Source organism: Scardinius erythrophthalmus (assembly GCF_964197995.2).
Source record: "Scardinius erythrophthalmus genome assembly, chromosome: 5".
Taxonomy (NCBI): domain Eukaryota; kingdom Metazoa; phylum Chordata; class Actinopteri; order Cypriniformes; family Leuciscidae; genus Scardinius; species Scardinius erythrophthalmus.
In genome coordinates this window covers 24,943,393-24,962,993 of record NC_138225.1, presented here as the reverse complement: position 1 = coordinate 24,962,993, position 19,601 = coordinate 24,943,393, and the positions used below count along the sequence as shown (strand labels likewise).

At 37.4% G+C, this 19,601-nt stretch overlaps 1 protein-coding gene across 5 annotated transcripts in view; it reads right to left on the bottom strand.

The window, feature by feature from the left end:
* stard8 (StAR related lipid transfer domain containing 8) overlaps positions 1 to 19,601 on the bottom strand; it is a 64,753-nt gene that overhangs the window by 33,499 nt on the left and 11,653 nt on the right. The window contains exon 1 of one of the 5 annotated variants that reach the window (XM_081366883.1): positions 18,205 to 18,442. The exons of the other annotated variants lie outside the window; for them this stretch is intronic. Within the exon in view, the coding sequence (XP_081223009.1) occupies positions 18,205 to 18,241 (37 nt within the window). The 5' untranslated portion in view covers positions 18,242 to 18,442. Of the gene's footprint in view, positions 1 to 18,204; positions 18,443 to 19,601 lie in introns of those variants that run through there. 5 annotated transcript variants of the gene reach the window in all.

Below are 19,601 nucleotides of genomic sequence, written 5' to 3'. Positions count from 1 at the left end.
ATCCTGGTAATTGACTGACTCGACAACAAGACCAAGGAAACAAGACAAACTGAAGTGATTGGCCTGAGAAAAATCAATCCCGACATAAATGTTTCTCATCTGCCTCTATCTGGACACAATCCAACAAATCTAAGGAGCAATGAAACTGATCCCATTATCAAACAAGTCAAACCTGAGAGAGAGAGAGAGAGAGAGAGAGAGATAGTGGTGCAACGGATCATCACTGATCCGTGATCCGTTCGGATCAATATCTTCGGTTCGGCACACACGTGATCCGCGGATTGATTTATGAAAAAAAAGTTGTGCGCATGTTCAGTCCACACACAGCGTGGTCATGGCGAGCGTTATGAACCGCAGAGAGCGTGACGCCTCATTCGCGCCGCAAAACCTCCAGACGCGCGTAAACGCGTCTTTACATTGACTTAACATTGAAATCACTCGCGCCAGACACTCTTTTCGCGTTTGGTGTGAACGCAGCATGGGTAACGGCGAGAGAGAGAGAGAGAGAGAGAGAGAGAGAGAGAAAGAGTGCCTGCGAGTGCGAGCGAGCGAGAGTGAGGTCTGCGGTCTTGGCCATTAGTTGATTTACTTGTTTTTGTGTAGGTAATACGTTGTCAAATATGTTTAAACTTAAATAAACTACCCATACAAGTAGTTATGTCTCTTTGTATTAATTTGTCCTGTTATTGACGTAATGCGCGTCATTTACAAAATGCGCAACCAGATGTTCGAATAATTCGAATAGGCTATGTGTTTTTTAGAGGGAATATTCGAACGTCATTTTTGAACAATTTTGACAGCCCTATATGACAGTGGAAACACATCAAGCATTGGTCCATGTTTAAAGGAAGGAGATGCCTTTTTATGTTGCACTTTAAGTTGTTTTTCATTAATTATGTTAAAAAGAAGATATTATGCCTTGTGCATTTTAAGTTGATTTTATAAATTTTAATTTAATCATTTAAAAGTAGTTTTTTTAAATTAAAAAAAAATTTTTTTTTGCTGATCCGAAAAATGATCCGATCCGTGACTCTGATCCGAGAAACGATCCGAACCGTGAGTTTTTTGATCCGTTGCACCCCTAGAGAGAGAGAGAGAGAGAGAGAGAGAGAGAGAGAGAGAGAGAGAGAGAGAGATTCCCATTGATTTGGATTTCAAACATGTTATTAAACAATAATCATGATTTCATCAAATCCATATTCTGATATGTCATTCGCGCACATTTCACACTCCATTGGGATTATTTGTTTATTCCAGTAGTGCTCTTTATCATTAGATTTGCAAGGTTTACAAGGGCCATCGAGAGCTCTTTGATTTTGTTGGTGCCAGATAGACAGAACAAATCAGATATAACACTAGTAAATATTCACCTTATGACACAAATTACTCTAGGAAGTAGGGGTTGAACAGACTAGTCGACTTTAATGGGCTGCCATGGTGCTTTAAGCTTGACGTCGACTAGTCGCTGATCATTCATGGCATATAGAGGGCGCAACAGGATAAAAATCTTTAACGTCCACTTTTACGTTCCGTTTTAGTTAAAATGACAAATAAATGCATGCTCAGAGAGAGTTCCACAAGATATGTTTGATGAAGAGAGACACTGCCAGGTGCAATTCACATGCAATCGCTCTCTCTCTCACACACTAATGCATTCATATAAATATAATCTTTACTGTGCTACTTTATTTATATCTGATTTAGAACGAGCAGAAATCTGTGAGAAATATAACGGCCCAAAGACAAAAGAACTGATAAAAATAACCTTTTATGTAGAAGCGCGGTGTTGTAAGCCCATCTATAGGTCCAATGGCGGTTTCCAATAGAACGGAAGAAGGTTTCTGCACGTTACTGTCTTTTCCGCGTGGCAAAGTAATTTAATTCCAATTAAACTTATCTGACTCCATTTTATCACGACTTCGAATTTAGGTTAGAATGCCAATTGGTTATTGATCATTTATATAATAGTTTAGCAGCACATTGATTATTCTTTTCAACTCTTTACTTATATTTTACCCATTCATATTATGAAGCTATGTGGCTATGAGGTCCTCACGCCTTCTGTTTAACATGGGTCTCACGATCACAAACTCGCCAGCTTCGGTCACTAAACAGAGGTAACTGGCTATATATCTGAGATGGTCACGTTCACGCTTACACAATCAAAGATACTTTTGTATAGCCTCCCTTAGTTTGTATGCACTTGAATTTTAAAGGAACGTTTACTTCAGGCAGAGGTATGGCCGCTACTAAAGATAAAAGTCGACCAACATTACTTCTCTTATAATAGCTTTGGATTGTCCATGCCGTGGTTTCCCACGTACACTTAACTAAAGTAACATTAAATTAAAACAGAGATAAGAGTTGTAGATTAGGATGATGCTAAGGTGAGACTATAGCTGTGCACAAGGCAACCCGCGTTCGAGTCTCAGCTCGAGGTTCAGGCTTATTTGTTCATCAGTGACGTCATCAGCAACTAGTTGATGTCAACTCGACTTTCATCACATAAATGCCGACTTTAAAAAATCTGAAATCGTTCATCCCCACCAGGAAGTATTGAGGTACAGTTTGAAAAACAGTTATCTTCATTTAGGGAATGAGTGAAGGAGTTTTTTTTTTATTGAATATAGGGATTTGGAATCGGGTGGCATAGAATCAGGATTTATTTTGCAAAAACAAATCATCCCAATGGAATGTCAAATATACTGGAATGGCATTTCAGAATATGCATTTGATAAAACCATGATTAACCTGTGTTTGTGTTCACTGAATGCCAAAAACATTTTCTCTTTGTGCAGCATGAATAACAAAAAGATTTCATAAACGGGTCACATTAGAACAAACATTCTGAGCATGAACCAATGTCATTTGGGAAGCTAGCCAATCAGGTCCAAATGTAAACTGACTAGCCAATGACCTTGCAGCATGAAGAAAGGAGTAGGGAACCAACATTTTTCAACAGAATAACCTCTGTCAACCTCTAGGTCTGTCAATCAAAACAGCAGTTGTGGCATGAACTTGACGTTATGATTCCAAAACAATCGTAGACTGCTCGCAAGTGTTGTCAGTAATAGTCTTTGTATTCATAAGCATATATGGCTGTCAGGGTGAGTTGGGCTCTGAAATTCTGGCCTATTTATAAAGGCAGGCACAGTCTGCTGAAAGCCCTTCAGGATAATCTCTGGCACACTGAAGCAAAATTGTGTTTAAATGAACAGATGAGGATTTAACGACACTAAAACAAATTATGTTTAATTACAGGCTTCAGAAATCATTTACATATTTCATTTGAGTGTTAATTTATTATACATATATAATATGCAATTCTTCCTATATACAAAACAAGACATACACAAAAGGTATTCAGCAGTGAACACATACATACAAACACACAAAAAAAAATTAAAAAAAAAAAATACATTTCAGAATGCAGTGCTAGACTCATTTCACAAGGTCTTAAAATTGCAATAGTTATTTTAAGACCTTGAGAAATGAGACTAGCACTACATTCTGGAATGTATTTTTTTTTACATTTAATTTTTATTATACAGTATCTGTTATATGCGAAAATAGAAAAATACCAAAGTATTGCAAGCAAATAATAACAAAAGTCTATTCAATTCTGAAAATATCAATTTAATCTACAACAAAATTACGAAGAAATGAAGGTGAAAAGTGAAAAGTAAAACAATATTGCTTATTCCCCCCAATGCTGCTGGATACCAAATTATAAATTGAGATGCCAGAAGAACTCAGAAATACCAGTTCTGAAAATGTGTGTAAATATGCATGTGCATATGAACACAAATGGTCACGTACACACACTCTTCATTCCTATGATCAGATCGGCTTTGTCTGTTTCCTGCCTCCATACTCTGCCCCTTCAGCATTCCTGAACTCCCTGACTCCCAGCAATGCTCCGGGTTTTCTCGTGCATACGCCCACATTTCTACTGCCTCTAGATCACACACTTGAAGTGATTTAACATTGTCTGACAATCCATTTAAACACTGCTTTCCATCTACAAATATGATATGTGGGAAGACTAGGATTGCAACAGAAGATTAGACTAAGATTTTCATAGCACGATAAAATCTCAGAAAATATCAGTTTCATGGTATATGGTATTTTAAGAATTGATTCGATATTGATTCATTTGGAAATATTTCAGGAATACATTTTGATAAAATAAAATTAATATTTTTGAAATCTGAGACATTGTTTCTTATCAAAAGTAAGGACAAAGCTTATTGCAAATATTGGATAGGAAGCAGGCTAAATTATGTTTAGTGAAACTTCATTTATGAATCAACTGAAAATATAATTGAATTAAAAGATCAATCTTGGGATTTAAGAATTGATATAAAGACTATATTAAAGTAATGCATTCAAATTAAGATTTTAAATGTTTTGGAGAATTATTTATTTTTTGCGGCGTGGGATGGAGATTGGTGGTATTAGCCTCACATTTCTCTGATATTTTCTCTGCTGAAATGCATGCATATGTATGGCTGTACACAGGTCGACGAGTCTGACAGACGTTCAAGAAGGAAATGATTTGTGTACGCACACTTGATATTCTACATCCGGATGGAATTTTTTCACAGTAATTTTCATACTGTGAATAATAAGTAAATAGCCTATACACTTTGTGACTGTCAATTTTCATACCATGAAACCCTATAGGCAAGAATTTGAATTCATCATCATTACAGTACATTTTTCTCCATGTCAATCATCAATACAAGTTACAACAGTAACTATTACTGATATTAGTATGTTCAGGAATCATTGATTTTGTAAAAAGAAATTCACATTGGTAAGAAGGTCCAGACAGGCATAAAACATGAACATTCCTGTAACTGCTTCTCTTCTCAGGAAAGGTGGAAACCCCCTAAGTAAAGTGTTTCTTTTTCCCTCTCCTTCTCCACTACCCCTCCCTCTCTTTTCCTTTTCCCACCCCCTCCCTGTTTCTTCGTTCAATAAACAGGAAGTCTAAAGAATTACGGTATTAAAATAAGGGGATAATGAGTGAGTGCTGTGGGTTAACATGGTGATGATGATGATGATGATGATGATTGACGATGATGATTGACAATTATGTTTAATCTTACTGTATTCTTTTGTTATAGAATAATCTCCTATAGGATAAAAAGAGATGTTTCTTTTGTGATGTTCTTCCATGCATGGACACATTTGAGAAAGCTCATAGGGACAGCAGAGATGCAGTGGGCAGAGATAGTCAGTCATCAATGTACTTTAAAAAAAAAGTGGAATTCCCCACCTGAGTGGCCCTCGCAAAAATATCCGTTTGTGAGGTCAATTTTATAACAAGGTCATCATTTTCCACTGCTGGTGCAAAATTCATGGATGAAGATTGTGAATTGTTCACCGGTTTCTATTTCTATTCACCGACTCACCACTGACCTTTTCTATGATAATACCCTTGACTTCTAGTGATATCAATAATAAAAGGGCCTGATGGCAAAATATATTATATTTTGAGTTCCCTATCTGTCAGTCACTACGACTTAATGTCCACTGACAATCACCTCTGAGTTTAATTTCTTCAGTGGAAACGAAATTAAGTTTTTTGAGGAAAACATTTCAGGATTTTTCTCCACACAATGGACTTCAATGGTAACCAAATTGTTGAAGTCCAAATCAATGCAGTTTCAAAGGGCTTTGAAGTGCTTCAAAGGGCTCTGCACGATCCCAGCTGAGCAATAGGGTCTTATCTAGCGGAATGATCAGTCATTTTCTAAATAAAATAAAAATGTATATACTTTTTAACCACAATTGTTCGTCTTGTGCTGGTCTGCGATGCGCCATGCATTACGTAATCACGTTGGAAAGGTCAGCATGGATTTTTAGACTCGCTGCTTGACCTTCTACTGATTATGGTGAACGATGTCAATCAAACTGGCATCTCTCACACCCTCTATTAAGAAGGAGAAGGGCTTTAAATCGGATGTTTCGAGTTATGTCAACAACTTTGAGGGCAAGTTTTCTCAAGCTAACAAGCTAGATAGCTTTGTTTATGACAGTTCATACTCTTATACATTCAGTTTTCTGAAAACCTTTTTAGATCTTCTGTTTTTATAGTTTTACTAATGTTATTAAGTATTATATTAGTAATATAATATAGCAGCTTCCAAATCAGTCAGCAGGACACTGGGATTTTTCCTGACTGACTGCGGGCTGCAGGCTGTGGACACTTCAATGGCGTTTACGTTCGGATACAGTCGGGTTAGAAAGTAAATGCCGTCGGGTTGGGTAGGACTCGAGTCTGTCTTGGGTTGGGTTTTTCTTTAAACATTTTTTTTTAATTTATGCACGTCGGATATGGGTAAGAAATGATTTAGTCGGGTACAGATTTTAGGACCCAAGAAGACCTCTACTCCACATACACCAAAGCTCCTGCAGCTGTCTTCAGGGCAGCAGCTTCACTGGGGTCTTATACATTTCTGCTGCATCCTCTTCATCAGCGTAAATGAGAAACTAGGATATCCCAGATGATTCTGTTCTCTGCTCGCAGATCAGCATACGCTGTCAAACCATGTGAATTGCTTGATGTTTTATAAAACAAGGATGTTATGATATGACTTTCCTCCCTAAATTTTTCTGTAAAAAGTATACTAAGCAACTTCTGATAAATATTTAAACAACCAAACGCTCAAATTCTTGCCAAACATGGTTTCGAGTTCTGAGACACTGACTGTACTACATCCATAACATCTATATACAGCCCAAAGACATGTCTGCAACAGCTCTGAGCTAAATAAAGCTCTTGTGAGAGTAATGATAGAGGGAGTATTCTGTGTGTATCAGCATTCCTCTCACAGCTGTTTCAAGAACATGCTTTGAGGTTTTACAGCATTCATAAGTGTCTCTGTGTGTTGATATGAGACCTGTATACCACAGAGCTCTATAATCGGTCCCTTGACATGTCCCTTGCGCAGAGCCGATCAGCCCTATACGCACACTACGCAAGTTGAGTAGGGCCCCGCAAATTACTTAAGACCGCGCCTCCCCCTCGTGTCAAAGCGCATCAAAGTTTACAACATCAATGAGAAAATTAAGCGAAACTATCCTTCTGGTCACGAATAGAGAAAAAAAACACCATGAGAGTGAATTGCGGGAACAGCAATCAGGCAAACTCATATTCTCTCCTCTCCAAGTTTGATGTCAGCAAAGAACAGTAAAGTTTCCCTCTCTAGTCTGTCTGTCTGTCTGTTTGTCTGTCTAACCCAGCTGGGCAGTGCATCTTTTGGTCTTTCTGTGTCTTGCTTGCTAATGCTGGCCACTTCCAGAGCTGTGTTCTGTGACTTTGTGCCTGACAAAAAAAAAGTGAGAGTGAAATACAACTATTTATTACGTTTGATAAACGACAAAGGGCAGCGGTGTTTGTTTATAAACTGCAGCTCGGAAAAGATAACCACGTTGCGCGTTAACATGCGTTCACAAAATGATACGCGCACTTTCCAGCAAAACATCTGTGGGGACCAGTACAATATGGGCATGATGGCACTCCTCATTAGGCGCACATACGTTTAAAACAAGACAATGATTATCTAGTCTCCAAGTCAGTTTAGTTACAACTCTGCAATAAAGCAAGATGGAAAGCAATGTATTGACATTGACTATTGATCTATAGGCTATATTGCATTTAAAATGTTGATTGGCTTGACATACTGGTCAATATGGATGCACATCCCTCAGTAAATAATAACCATCAAGTATCAAATATTGCTTTTATCATTTAAAACACAGTGGCATGCTATGGCAAGCCATTTTAGCTTTTATTCATTCACAGGACACATTTTTGATACTATCAATAATTAAATTTGTTCTATATAAAATGTGAATTCTTGATATTAAGAATGTACTTTTTCTAGTAACAATGTCTATTTTTGATATCAGGAATTACATTTTCATTAGTACAAGTTTAGGGAGGGAGGATTGTAGTGGGAGCACTGGGGTGTCAGGTGTGACTGTGTGACAATGGCAAATGGTTTACATGGCTCAGGTATGAGGACCCTTAACAGAATTTTGCTTAGGGCCCCAGGGGGGTCAGGACCGGCTCTGCCCTTGCCCATCTTGACATGGCTAGTTCTACATAGAACTATTTGAGCACTGTAAACATCAGAAATCTTTGTATTCAAAATTGTACTCCGAATCATAAAAACAAGTGTGATATCAGAAAGTCTGTACCATCATGTAAACTTTCGACGATGTGCACAGTTTTTAGTGGTATTGATGTTCAAGCGAATCCTAGGGTTTTATAAATGAAATAGCAATCAACTGCAATCATATTGCAATTTTGGTCCCAAATGCATCAATAAGCTCCCAATATAGACATCAATGCAGCAGCAATTCAACAATGTTTTGATAGCATTTTTAAAGAAAACTGTACTTTTTTTTACAGCTTAGCCGGTAATTGATTTGACACACATACATCCTACACAATCTCTTGTTATATGCCATCTTTCTTTCTCCATTACTGAAGTTCTAAAATGTTTTTAAATGATCACTTGTGTGCTTAGGTAATTATGTTGACAGCCTCTGTAACAGTTACCAATGAACATCTGCCTTTTGTTAGACCTGCAAAGAAACCAGCAGAAAGGATATTTTCAGATCCTCATATTTTTCCTCAAAGTGATATGCATCACTTTGGTTCTTACACTGTACGAAAATTTAGTGAAAAAACAGTATGTGCATAATACACACAAAGTTAAAACATTTGGGGTCAGTAAAAACATTGTTTTGAAGAAATTATTTTATTCAGCAAGGCTGCTTTTAAAGCTACGATATTTAATTTCTTTCGCCGCTAGGGGTCGCTAACCTCTTACAATAACAAAGGCGTAGGTTGATGACGCATAAGCGGAATTATGGAACTTGTCGTCATGCCGAAGGATCTAATAATGTTATTGATGTTTGAATACATTGATGTTTTAAACTGGTATAAAGCAGGTCGCGATTGCTAATGAGAGACAGATATCAGCGCCACTCGCGAGTGCCGTGGATATAAAGGAATAAGGACATTTCATTCTACCGAACTACCTGCAAGAATAATCAAAGAATCCAAAAAAAAAATGGTATCCACAAAAAACTCCAAGCACCACAACAGCGTTCAACAATAGTAAGAAATGTTTCCTTTCCACCAAATCAGAATATTAGAATGTTTTCTGAAGGATCATGTGATACACAAGACTGGAGTAATGATGCTGAAAATTCAGCTTTGCCATCACAGAAATAAATTACTTTCTTAAAAAATATTCAAATAGAAAACAGTTACTTTAAATTGTAATATTATTTCATAATATTAGTGTTTTTACCATACTTTTGTTGGCAGCTTCGTAAATGCAGCTTCGACGAGCATAAGAGACTTCTTTCAAAAACATTTAAACATCTTACCGACCCCAAACTTTTGTACAGTAGTGTAAGTGCATTCAGTGAAAAACATATACTGCTGCTGAAACCTCATCATTTCTCAATGATTCTCTGTCATGTACTGCCTCATTTTGACAGCAAATCAACAAAGTTGGCCAAAATGAAAACAAGAACCTGGGGAACGCAAGTGATCGCAACAGAATAAATCAGGATGTTTTACGCTGTAAATGTGTGTGATGCGTATTTGTCCCTTCAGGACATGCTTTATAAAGTACATGGTCATTTTATCAGGCACCTTACAGATGACATTCATCAAACACAGACTATTCTGCCTCTGAAAGAGTTCACTGAAAAAAACAAAAAATCAGAGACAGAAAAAAATTAGATTGAAAACATACCTTTGATGTAATTAGACTGACTATAGCTTGCATTCACAAAACTCAGCACTATCTGCCTGCCTGGTACAATTAAAGTCAGCATAAAATCAAAATGGAATAAGCTTTTTTTTTATGAAATATTGCTGTATTTATTATAAATTATTTATCTGTGCACATCATTAATTTTTTTTAATTCATGTGCCTTCATAATCTTTAATCATAAAAATAACTTCCACTCACACTTGCAGACACATCTCTTCTCTGATGATGTGTTTTTTGACACAAGAGCAGAACAACCTGTATGAGATCACAGCAATAGTAAACCACAATGATCCAATCAATACCTGATTGACAAAATCAAGTCCCGTGCTCTTTTTTCTTTTCGAGAAGCCATTTCACTCAGATATACATCACAATAGGGAAGAAAAGACTAATCACAATGTTGTTTCATATCGACTTAACAGTCACACTATTACCGCCCACAGAAAGCAGATGTGCAAAGTACTTTTATTCAAAAGATATCTGTGTATATTTTCTACTGAACAAGACAGCATCAAAGCTGAAGAAATATAACCCAAAATGTATCCTGACTACACTTTCAGCATTTTAAAGAGATGTTTGAGGTGCCAGCACCACAGTGGACAAACTTGATTGAACTTGGACAACATTACCTGATTTGCATAAATCCTTTAGGGAGTCAGCCAGGCACTATAAACGTTATCAGTGGCTGCAATTCAGTGTTGTAAATTTCCCCACAGCACTCACTATCAAAGAACATTGTTGTCAAAAGTGATCATCATTCGATTTCTTTTTATTATTTTTACCTACTCTGCTGAATCCCTCTCTCAACCAGTATAGTAGAGTATAAGCATACTCTACAAGAGCTGCAGCTTTAGTCCAACATGCTACATACACACCAGCAAAAGGTTTATAAATGCAGACACAGAATTTGTACAGCTATTTTGAACCCGTTTTAAAAGCGATGGAAATCTGGATTAGTGCAAAATAACTTCAATAACTAACAACTGAAATGTGAACAGCATGATTAATAAGATACCCGCCCACTCACTCTGCTCAGCCCTAAACCACACACAGAGTGGCGTTGAGCGGGTGAGAGTGATTTGTAGTAAGCCTGGGTAATCCCTGCTGCATGAGCAAAACAAACCAGAATTAGACCGAGAGGCATTTAAAGGACTGAAAACCCTGAAGCAGAAAAGAAAAACACTACTAAATGCTCCCATGAGCGCTGAGAGAGCAGAAGAAAAGTACTTCATCTCATTTTGAATGTGCTTTAAACGCCTGTTGTTGGCATCACATACAGTGAGGAAAATAAGTATTTGAACACCCTGCTATTTTGCAAGTTCTCCCACTTGGAAATCATGGAGGGGTCTGAAATTGTCATCGTAGGTGCATGTCCACTGTGAGAGACATAATCTAAAAAAAATCCTTTTATAATAATTTTTTAACTATTTATTTGTATGATACAGCTGCAAATAAGTATTTGAACACCTGTCTATCAGCTAGAATTCTGACCCTCAAAGACCTGTTAGTCTGCCTTTAAAATGTCCAGCTTCACTCCATTTATTATCCTAAATTAGATGCACCTGTTTGAGGTCGTTAGCTGCATAAAGACACCTGTCCACCCTATACAATCAGTAAGAATCCAACTACTAACATGGCCAAGACCAAAGAGCTGTCCAAAGACACTAGAGACAAAATTGTACACCTCGACAAGGCTGGAAAGGGCTAGGGGGAAATTGCCAAGCAGCTTGGTGAAAAAAGGTCCACTGTTGGAGCAATCATTAGAAAATGGAAGAAGCTAAACATGACTGTCAATCTCCCTCGGACTGGGGCTCCATGCAAGATCTCACCTCGTGGGGTCTCAATGATCCTAAGAAAGGTGAGAAATCAGCCCAGAACTACACGGGAGGAGCTGGTCAATGACCTGAAAAGAGCTGGGACCACCGTTTCCAAGGTTACTGTTGGTAATACACTAAGACATCATGGTTTGAAATCATGCATGGCACGGAAGGTTCCCCGGCTTAAACCAGCACATGTCAAGGCCCGTCTTAAGTTTGCCAATGACCATTTGGATGATCCAGAGGAGTCATGGGAGAAAGTCATGTGGTCAGATGAGACCAAAATAGAACTTTTTGGTCATAATTCCACTAAACGTGTTTGGAGGAAGAAGAATGATGAGTACCATCCCAAGAACACAATCCCTACTGTGAAGCATGGGGGTGGTAGCATCATGCGTTGGGGGTGTTTTTCTGCACATGGGACAGGGCGACTGCACTGTATTAAGGAGAGGATGACCGGGGCCATGTATTGCGAGATTTTGGGGAACAACCTCCTTAGAGCATTGAAGATGGGTCGAGGCTGGGTCTTCCAACATGACAATGACCCGAAGCACACAGCCAGGATAACCAAGGAGTGGCTCTGTAAGAAGCATATCAAGGTTCTGGCGTGGCCTAGCCAGTCTCCAGACCTAAACCCAATAGAACATCTTTGGAGGGAGCTCAAACTCTGTGTTTCTCAGCGACAGCCCAGAAATCGGACTGATCTAGAGAAGATCTGTGTGGAGGAGTGGGCCAAAATCCCTCCTGCAGTGTGTGCAAACCTGGTGAAAAACTACAGGAAACGTTTGACCTCTGTAATTGCAAACAAAGGCTACTGTACCAAATACTAACATTGATTTTCTCAGGTGTTCAAATACTTATTTGCAGCTGTATCATACAAATAAATAGTTAAAAAATCATACATTGTGATTTCTGGATTTTTTTTTTTTTGATTATGTCTCTCACAGTGGACATGCACCTACGATGACAATTTCAGACCCCTCCATGATTTCTAAGTGGGAGAACTTGCAAAATAGCAGTGTGTTCAAATACTTATTTTCCTCACTGTATGTGATGCTGGATCACAAAACCAGTCACAAGTCGCACGGGTATATTTGTGGCAATAGCCAACACTACATTGTATGGGTCAAAATTATCGATTTTTTTTTTTTTGCCAAAAATCATTAGGATATTAGGAAAAGATCATGTTCCATGAAGATATTTTGTAAATTTCCTACCGCAATGATGCTCTTGCCATAGGGGTGCAAACTCCTATAGATAAAACTCCTATGGATAAATGCTTTCAAATGGAGCCCCCATTTGGTTGCATCTCTCTCTGATTGGCTCTCTTACTGTATCACACACTCACACTCACACACACTCCCTGCAAACAGCAGGTTCACACTACATTCAATTTACCAAAGGTCACTCCACCCCAACACACACACAAACAGATACCACCACACATATGTGACCCTGGACCACAAAACCAGTCACATGGGTTAATTTTCTGAATAAATAAGCTTTCCATTGATGTATGGTTTGTTAGGATATGGATAATAATAGGCCGAGATACAACTATTTGAAAATCTGGAATCTGAGGGTGCAAAAAAATAGAAACATTGAGAAAATCGCCTTTAAAGTTGTCCATTTATGTTCGCGATTGTGCTGCATTCACTCACAAAAATAAATGTTTTATTTATGGTAGGAAATTTACAAAATATCTTCATGGAACATGATCTTTACTTAATAGCCTAATGATTTTTGGCATAAAAGAAAAATCAATCATTTTTACCCATGCAATGTATTGTTGGCTATTGCCACAAATATACCTGTGCTACTTGTGACTAGTTTTGTGATCCAGGGTCACATATTGTAACATATATGCAGTTTTTGTGAATTATTTTGACCTTGATAATCATGTACTGAAAATCTGACAGCCCAATTTAAAATATACTCATTTATAAATATACTAATATTAAATTTCCAAAAAAAAAAAAACTTTACATAATGTTAATCTGCCAACGCTAAAATGTTGTGTTGCCACAATCCTAACTTTTTCTATATTAATCTGCATCAACAACATCCAGTTGTTGTGACTTTGACTCTTTCCCCACCATTAACGGAAATCTCCGGCTTTCCGTGTTTTCACTGTTAGAATTGTGACGAATGTTACTCAGTGACGTAAAAGTCGCATGAATTCCGATATGACTGTTCAGACTGCAGTTTCATTGAAAAACATCTGGCCTGTATCGGATTTAGTACCACCTATGGAAGTGGCACAAATCGGAACTGAAAAGATCAGATTCCATGTGGTTTGTGCTGTTCACACAGTCATGACAAAAACAGATTTGAGTCACACAAAAAAAGCAACAAAAAAATTCTGATTCTGTCAGAATTCTGTGTTCCTGGAGTGGTTTTGGTTGAAAGCAAAAAGCATTCTGGTCAGTGCTTTCAAGTGGACCGCCTATTATGCAAAATTATTATTATATTTTTTTTAACATTATTATGTGTCCAAAGTGTGTGTACACAACAACCCTATTGTGGTAAAATTCATCCACTCCCGTTTGTTATTTTCCCCATAAATCTGAAACAGTGTCTCAAAATGAGCCGTTCAGGAATGTACTCTAATGTGACATCACATTGGAACAGGCTCCGCCCTCGACTGCTGACGGACTCTGCCCTATAAGCTTAGCTCCTCCCCCGAGTGTGCTGTGCAGTCCGCCATGTTTACCTCCTTGCCAGAGCATATAACAGCAGCATTCAAGTAAAAAAAAGTATTCATTAAAGCTACTCAAGTTATTCAGTCAAGAGCAATGAGTGATTTTCTGTTTTTCTTTTGTTGTTTGACTCATTAATAGCATATATTGCAGCAGGTACTGTATATAATGCTGTTGTCACTTTAATACACTGATCTAATAAACATTCACAGACATAACCTACTGTGTTTATGTTAACTTTGTGAAAACCACATATCAGAAGTTTAAACTGATATGGTTTTAAAACGCATGCAAATAATATATTTTTATGATGACGAAGAACTGCAATATCACGTGAGCGTGATCGTGACAGAGATGATGATCAAAAACAAACAGATATTTTGTTAGTTTTTGACAGTATCCAAGGCACATGCTGTAAAGGCAAAGCTCTATTCTGGAAAGCACAGTGGGGAGCAACAGCTCATTTGCAGATACATGCACGAAAACAGCATGTTTTTGCTTCCACTCAAAAATGATCTGTGGGTATTTTGAGCTGAAACTTCACAGACACATTCTGGGAACACCTGAGACTTATATTACATCATGTAAAAGGGGGCATTATAGGTCCCCTTTAACTGCAGTGACTATTTAAAGAGGTCTTCTTTTGGTATATTTCTCAATGTGCTTGAGAACATTTCTGATAATTCTATGACATCTTTGTATCTCTGATGAAAGTGAAAGGTCACAGACATTTCCAGCGGCTCATCAAGAAAACACTGCGACTTTTGAGAAATGAACCAAGGAGGCTCTGTGAGTTTCTGAAAAGTCTCTGTGTTTCAAAAGACTCTGCATTTTAAAGATAGTCTGTGCATTTCTGAAGAGCCCTGTTTTCTTCAGAAGAGTTTCCGAGGAGTCTCTGCCCTTTCCACAGAGTATCACTATGTTCCTGAAGAATATGAGTGCATTTATGAACAAGCTGCTGTGAATTTCTGGATAATTACGTTACATGAACAGTACACGACTGATTCTTCAGGAATTTACACATCTGTTTGAAGATAAACAAATCACATCCACACATGCTGTTAAATATAGGCCTTATGCGCCAGAGAAACGAGGGCGCCGCCATCTTTAGAATATTGTCTTTTAACTTCCGTTTTTGCGGTCGCTCTGTATATTTTTATGGCATTGCTGTCCAGGAGTAATTAGCTTTTGAAGTGGATTTACTTCATGTAAAGTTAACGAAAGTTATCATGAGGGCTGTAATGTTTAAAGCAGATGACTTAACAAATGTCAGTCGACCGGGAAGATTTTAAAACGAGCCGTTCATTAATAAACACGCAAAATCGCTGTGAAAATACAGACCGGAAGTTTAAAAGACAATGAGCGCAGTGCTGAAAAGGGGTGGGGCTACATAAGGTCTATAGCACACACAAACTGTTTTATTCTGTCCTTATGTACTCATTGTAATATTGACCCAAACCTGTATGACTTCAGTAGAAAATGAAAGAAGAAATTTTGAGGAATGTTTCAGGGTTTTTTTCGTGTGTGTTTTTTTAATACAATGGTCACCAAAGTTGCTTGATTATCAACATTCTACAAAATATCCTCCTTTTTGTTCTGCAGAACAAAGAAAGTCTATACATGTTTGGAGTGACATGAGGGTCAGTAAATTACAGAATTTCAAATTTTTTGTGAACCATCCCTTTAATACATTCTCAGCTTTTTTAACCTCATATCATTTGGTTCATGGTGTTCAGATCTGGGTGTAAGTAGTTCTAAGTAAAATGCCTTTAGATAGAAGCATCTGCTGTATGAATAAATAGCATCTGTGAAGTGTGTGCGGGGAAGGAAATGTTTTCTGTGCTCTAGCTGTGTGTGAGTGTGTGTGAGTGTGTGTGTGTGTGTGTGTGTGTGTGTGTGTGTGTGTGTGTGTGTGTGTGTGTGTGTGTCTGTGTGTGTGTTTGGCTGAATACACCTCATTGTTCTTAGCGGATCTTTGGCTTCTACCCACAATCCCACAATCCACCTCTACTTACCCCAATTAAACTTCTCATTTTCTTCTTTTACCAATCCTGTTTATGCCTTTCTATTTCTCCTTTTACATTTCTACTTTCATTTACCCAACAAACAAACAAATGTGTGATTAACATTCCTCACTGACTGACATTCAAGTTCAGGGTTCAGAGGTCAAATTCTCACTAAACCCTGCATGTCATAAGCAGCACAGCGTCAGTCATAGCGATAATGAAAATAATTAAAACGCTGTTACGAAATTGAATGTTGACATAAAAATATTACTAGACATATAACACTGCTACATTATCAATAATACAACAATGTTTTTGAATAAGAAATATCTAAAAGGAATAGCATTAGGTGAAGCTAAAGAGTAAATGAAAACCAATAAACTGAAACCTGATCAATGTCACATCCTATGAGATTAATCAGATATCCTAGATACACAACATAAACGTAACATTACAGTTTGTATCTGCACAAAAGGACGCAAATGCAAGTGAACTGGAACTAAGTTACGCGTTTGTCTGAATGTGCAACTACCATTGTGGATGCGCTCTTCCCGTAACAACAACACTGAAACACGGGAAATTGAAGCACAAATAATTCACAAAACTATTACAACAGCGTTCTCCTTATAATGTTATGAATATGACAGATTGTCGCTGCACATCTTGCGCTTAACTGTATTTTCATTATAACCAAAGTGATTCCAGGCATCACTGGCAGCTTTTAAATCCATAGTTTCACTTTATTTTGCCGGTCTGGACGCTAAGCTGTCCTAACGGTAAACAGTCAGACCTCAGGTATACCGCCCAAAATGCTACAATAACCAATCAGAAATATATTTTTTAAAGTCATGGTGATCATTGTTTTCTTGACCAAACGTCGCCGTCATGTCCAAGTACTCATGCTCATCCCTACTCCAGGGGCCACAAGGGGGTGCTAGATTAATTAGATATCGTATAATTTTTTTTTCTAGAGACAAATTGCATGAAAAACTTTTTTTTTAAGTAATAATAATAAAATAGAAAAGTAAAATCTACAGAATTTGATATACAACATTTTTTTTCGCAATAATTAACATTAACGTTTTGCTTCATTTGCTGCTTTTTTTACAAGTTTATACATCTAAAGGTACTTTAAGATGGGTAGAACAAAGATAAAAAGATAATATTTTTGTTTTTCACCGTATAAAAGGTTATCTTTATACTTCAAAAACATACAGGGTCTTTAAAGGGATCAGCATATTTGGGGGTCCGGACCATAAAAAGTTTGAAAACCCATGTACACTGGGAGCTGTGGAAAATGATAAGTTCAGAAAATAATACATTAAATTAAAATGTAATAATAAATAACAAAATCATAAATTAAATTATAAATATTTTTATATTATTTTTTATTTTAAAATAAAATAAAGTCTTTGGTTTAGTTAAAAAAAAAGAATAAAATAAAATTTGACATCAGTGCCATTCTGTATTCATTCACATTCTGCTTTCTAAAGATAGAAAGATTCTAAAATCGCAAACTATTTTAATTTTACTGACAGATAAGACACACAAAAAGATGCAGTGTCAACTTAACAGAAAGTAAACATTTTCCAGATTATATTTTACACATTTATCTTTCACTGTATATTCTAGAAAGGGGTCCCTCTCAAGGAGGTCAAATTTGGAGATCTATGGCACCAAAGTTTGAAAAACCTTGATCTATAGAATCTAATGCACATCAATAAAATCTTAAACAATTTTAAACACTCTAGCCTATATCTGAGTTCTAAATTAAATCACATAGCTACAGAAAACCAGCCAACTACCAGAGGCACTTAGTATGGAGACCGCAGCCAGATGCACTGAAGAATAAAGTGAGGTTAAAACTCACCGTGACCCTTTCGATGTTGTCGGGACGACTTCTCCATCCTAATCACTTAAACTCCAGTGGTCTAACATTACATGTTAACATTCAGGAGACACAAAAAAGTGCCTTCCACAGCCATTCAAACACCTAAAACCTGCTCATGACCAACATCTCACACATTTCCAAAAGGTCCAACCAGAAAAGTCGTTTTTATCCAAACAGAGCCATAGCAAAGAGTAACATTTAACCGTCTCCGAGCAGTGGAGTGGGATCTGATTTACTGTGGTGGCGGTATGAAGGGGAGGGGGTAGGGGGTTCGGCCCTTCCTGCCCACACCCCCACCCCCACCCATTTATACCATCTGGTTCCTGAGACCAAATGTTCGGCCATCAAAAACTCCTCCTCCACGTACCACACTACAGTCTGCGTGTGCTTGTGTGCCCTAACATGCTCCATGAGTACAACGCCATAATCCAGACAGCCTGTCATTAGCCTTATTTGGGTTGTGTGTTAGGCCCTGAGGGACTGTTAGGTGCTTCATAAAGTCATTAAACTTGAAGTATAACAACCACCGACCCAAAAGCCCAACTGCAAACCTGCAGTACTCAATTAAGGTGTATGCATGTGTGTTTCGGTGCATTATTGTGCTGAAAGTAGGGGTGTGTGATACAATAGCATTTTTTTAGCGATAATTAGACAATTTTTGTTGAATGTGTTTTTGTGATTTAGATTTTTAAAAATAGTGAAAAGCCACCAGTAGGAGGTGGCAAATCACTTAACGAGTGAATCATCGGCTGCATTGGAATATACATGCTTCCCTACTATATAGTAGGGCAAAAAAGGATATGAAAAGAGTTATGTCAGAATTCACAGTATTCATAAAACAGTAGGCAAGTACCTGAAAGTTTCTTAAGTGAGCATCCAATGGACAACTTTACAATGCCATGAGACCACAGGGGAGGAGTTGTGAAGAGATGCAAATGACGCTGGTATGATGAACATAGTACTTCCAGAAATCATTCAATGGGTTTGTTTCTAACTATTTGATTTGTGAAAGATAGCATGACCAGAAAATTGTTTGTCTAAAATGTAACTTACATTTTAACTTTTTGTTTACTGAACTGTGGTATAAAATCAATCCCAATTTGCAATCGTGCTGATGTTCGTGAAAATAAACTGCAGTCTTGCTTGTGTTATATTGCTGATATAAATATAAGACAAAAACTCTAACTCAAACATTACAGATCAACTAACATGATCATTATAAAGGTATTTAAATGACAAAACACATTCACTTAAATGTACTTGCTGTTTCAGAATATCAGGTACTTTATAATATAGTTTACAAGTTTGTGAGTATTTTGGAAAAAAAGGAAAAATTAAATAAAAGCCATACATCAGTCATACAGCCCTACTGTGGA